The 2166-nt window shown below is 49.8% G+C and overlaps 1 protein-coding gene across 1 annotated transcript; it reads left to right on the forward strand.

The window, feature by feature from the left end:
* The first annotated feature begins 1379 nt into the window (after window positions 1-1379).
* PAM16 (presequence translocase associated motor 16) lies at window positions 1380-1793 on the forward strand. Its single transcript, XM_007955597.1, is given in 1 exon segment — window positions 1380-1793. A coding segment is annotated over 1 exon segment (414 nt).
* Window positions 1794-2166: the final 373 nt, after the last annotated feature.

Genomic DNA, 2166 nt, shown 5'->3' on the forward strand with positions numbered 1-2166 from the left:
GGGAAGAAATCAGACATATTCACTGGGCAAATGTGCTGCAAAAGACCTCTTTATTTTATTTTTTGTTGCAAAAGATCTCTTTAATGTCACTTTGAAGACTAAGGTGTGCCTAACACAAGTCATGAAATTTTAGTCACCTCATATACATGTGAAAGCTGGACAATGAATAAGGAAGACTGAAGAAGAGTCAATGCCTTTGAATTGTGGTGTTGGCAAAGAACACTGAAAATACCATGGACTGCCAGAAGAACGAACAAATCTGTCCTGGAAAATTTGTCTTGCAGTCAGAATGGCCAGACTTCATCTCACCTGCTTTGTTCATGTTGTTGGAAGGGACAAGTCCCTCAAGGAGGATATCGTATTTGGTAACGTAGAGGGTCAAAAGGGGAAAATCCTCAACGAGATGGACTGATACCGTGGCTACAACAATGGGCACAGGTATAGCAAGGGTTATGAGGCTGGCACAGGCCCTCACAGTGTTTTGTTCTGTTGCTCATGGGGTCGCTGTGAGTCAGAGCTGGCTCAACTGCATCTAACAACAACTACTAAAGCAGGTAGACAATCTCAAAATAAAAACAAATCCCGAAGTTTCAGTACTTTTACCTATTGAGAAAGTCAACCCGTCCTTATTTTCTCATCTTGCTGTGGGCTAGTGGGATAGTCATCACAGACTGGATTTTGTGCACCAGGGAGTCTTAGAAAAAGTACAGACACAAGCCCCAGGTGGAGGTCTGGGTCCCAAGCCAGGCACTTAGGGCTGTCATGGCCTTGGCAAAGCCGCCTCATCTTCCTAACACCCAATTTCTGGTTGAGAACTCAGAAGGTTATCTGTGCAAAGCCTGTGTTAGGGATCCAATGAATGTTCGTTGAATGAATTTCTGTTGTACTTCAGGTCCACGATTCCTTAGCCATAAATGCAAAATCAAAACAGCTAGGAAAACAGAAGTGTTTTTCTTAAATTTGGTGCAAATTCATTTGGCTAGGAAATCTGACAGGAGGCTATTTTATAGTAAATGGTTTGCTCTCAACTACTGACATAAAGGTTGGTGGTTCAAACCGACCCAGTGGTACCATGGAAGAAAGGTCTGGATATCTGCTTCTGAGGTGCAGTGAATTACTTGGTATGGCTTTTCTGGCCATAGTCTTTGTGACTCCCACCGGATTACTAGGTGGGACCATGCAAATAAGGTGTGGAGAACTTTGATGTTGGCATTGGTTAGTTTTGTTACTCTGCCAGGTTTAAAATGAGCCCTTCTAGAGGCAGAGAGGGGGATCTCACTGCCATCAAAAAAGAAGAGCTGGGACTCACCAGCCGCCCTTCAGCTGGGGCTGTGGGGCCACGGGATCCCAAGCTTGCCCTCTGAGATAGAGCAGCCGACATGGCCAAGTACCTGGCCCAGAGCATCATGATGGGCATGCAGGTGGTGGGCAGGGCCTTTGCCAGGGCCCTATGGCGGGACTTTGCTGCCAGCCGGGCAGCAGCTGATGCCCAGGGATGTGCTAGCCCTTAGTGTGCTGCTGCCTCCAACCTCTCTGGCCTCAGCCTGTAGGAGGCCCAGGAGATTCTCAACGTCTGCAGGCTAAGCCCTGAGAGGATCCAGAAGAACTACAAACATTTGTTCAAGGTGAAGGACAAGTCTGTGGGCGGTTCCTTCCACCTGCAGTCCAAGGTGGTCTGCGTGAAGGAACGCCTCAACCAGGACCTCAAAATCCAGGCCAAGGGGAACAGAGAGAAGGAGCAGGCACCTAGGATGGGACCACCATGCTCCCCGCCCCTCCCCCCGCCCCTCTAATTATAGCTTGTAATAAATGCCCCTCCTGCCAGCCTCATGCCTGGAGCTGGGTTTGGCAAAATAAAAGAGAGAGAAGAGCTGGAGGTGAAGTAGAGCGTATCCTTGGACCTGAGATCTCAGTGCCGGGCCTCGTTGGCTGAGAGACACCCTGGCAGAGAGATGGCTGCGGTGGAACCAAGAGGCATGAGACAGAGCGGGAGGCTCACCCGGCCCACGGAGCGAGAAAGCTGAGTGCCCTTGGGTAGGAGGCTAGATGAGCCTGGGGTGCACCTGGGTGTTATGTATCGGCAGAGCTAAAAGAGCTTTGTAACACTTGCCTGAGCAGGGCAGAGGCCAGGCTGAGAGGCCGAGGGCCAGAGAGGTGTGTCTGAGG

This window comes from Orycteropus afer, unplaced genomic scaffold (assembly GCF_000298275.1).
Source record: "Orycteropus afer afer isolate SDZICR_OR568_19922 unplaced genomic scaffold, OryAfe1.0 scaffold00515, whole genome shotgun sequence".
Classification (NCBI taxonomy): domain Eukaryota; kingdom Metazoa; phylum Chordata; class Mammalia; order Tubulidentata; family Orycteropodidae; genus Orycteropus; species Orycteropus afer.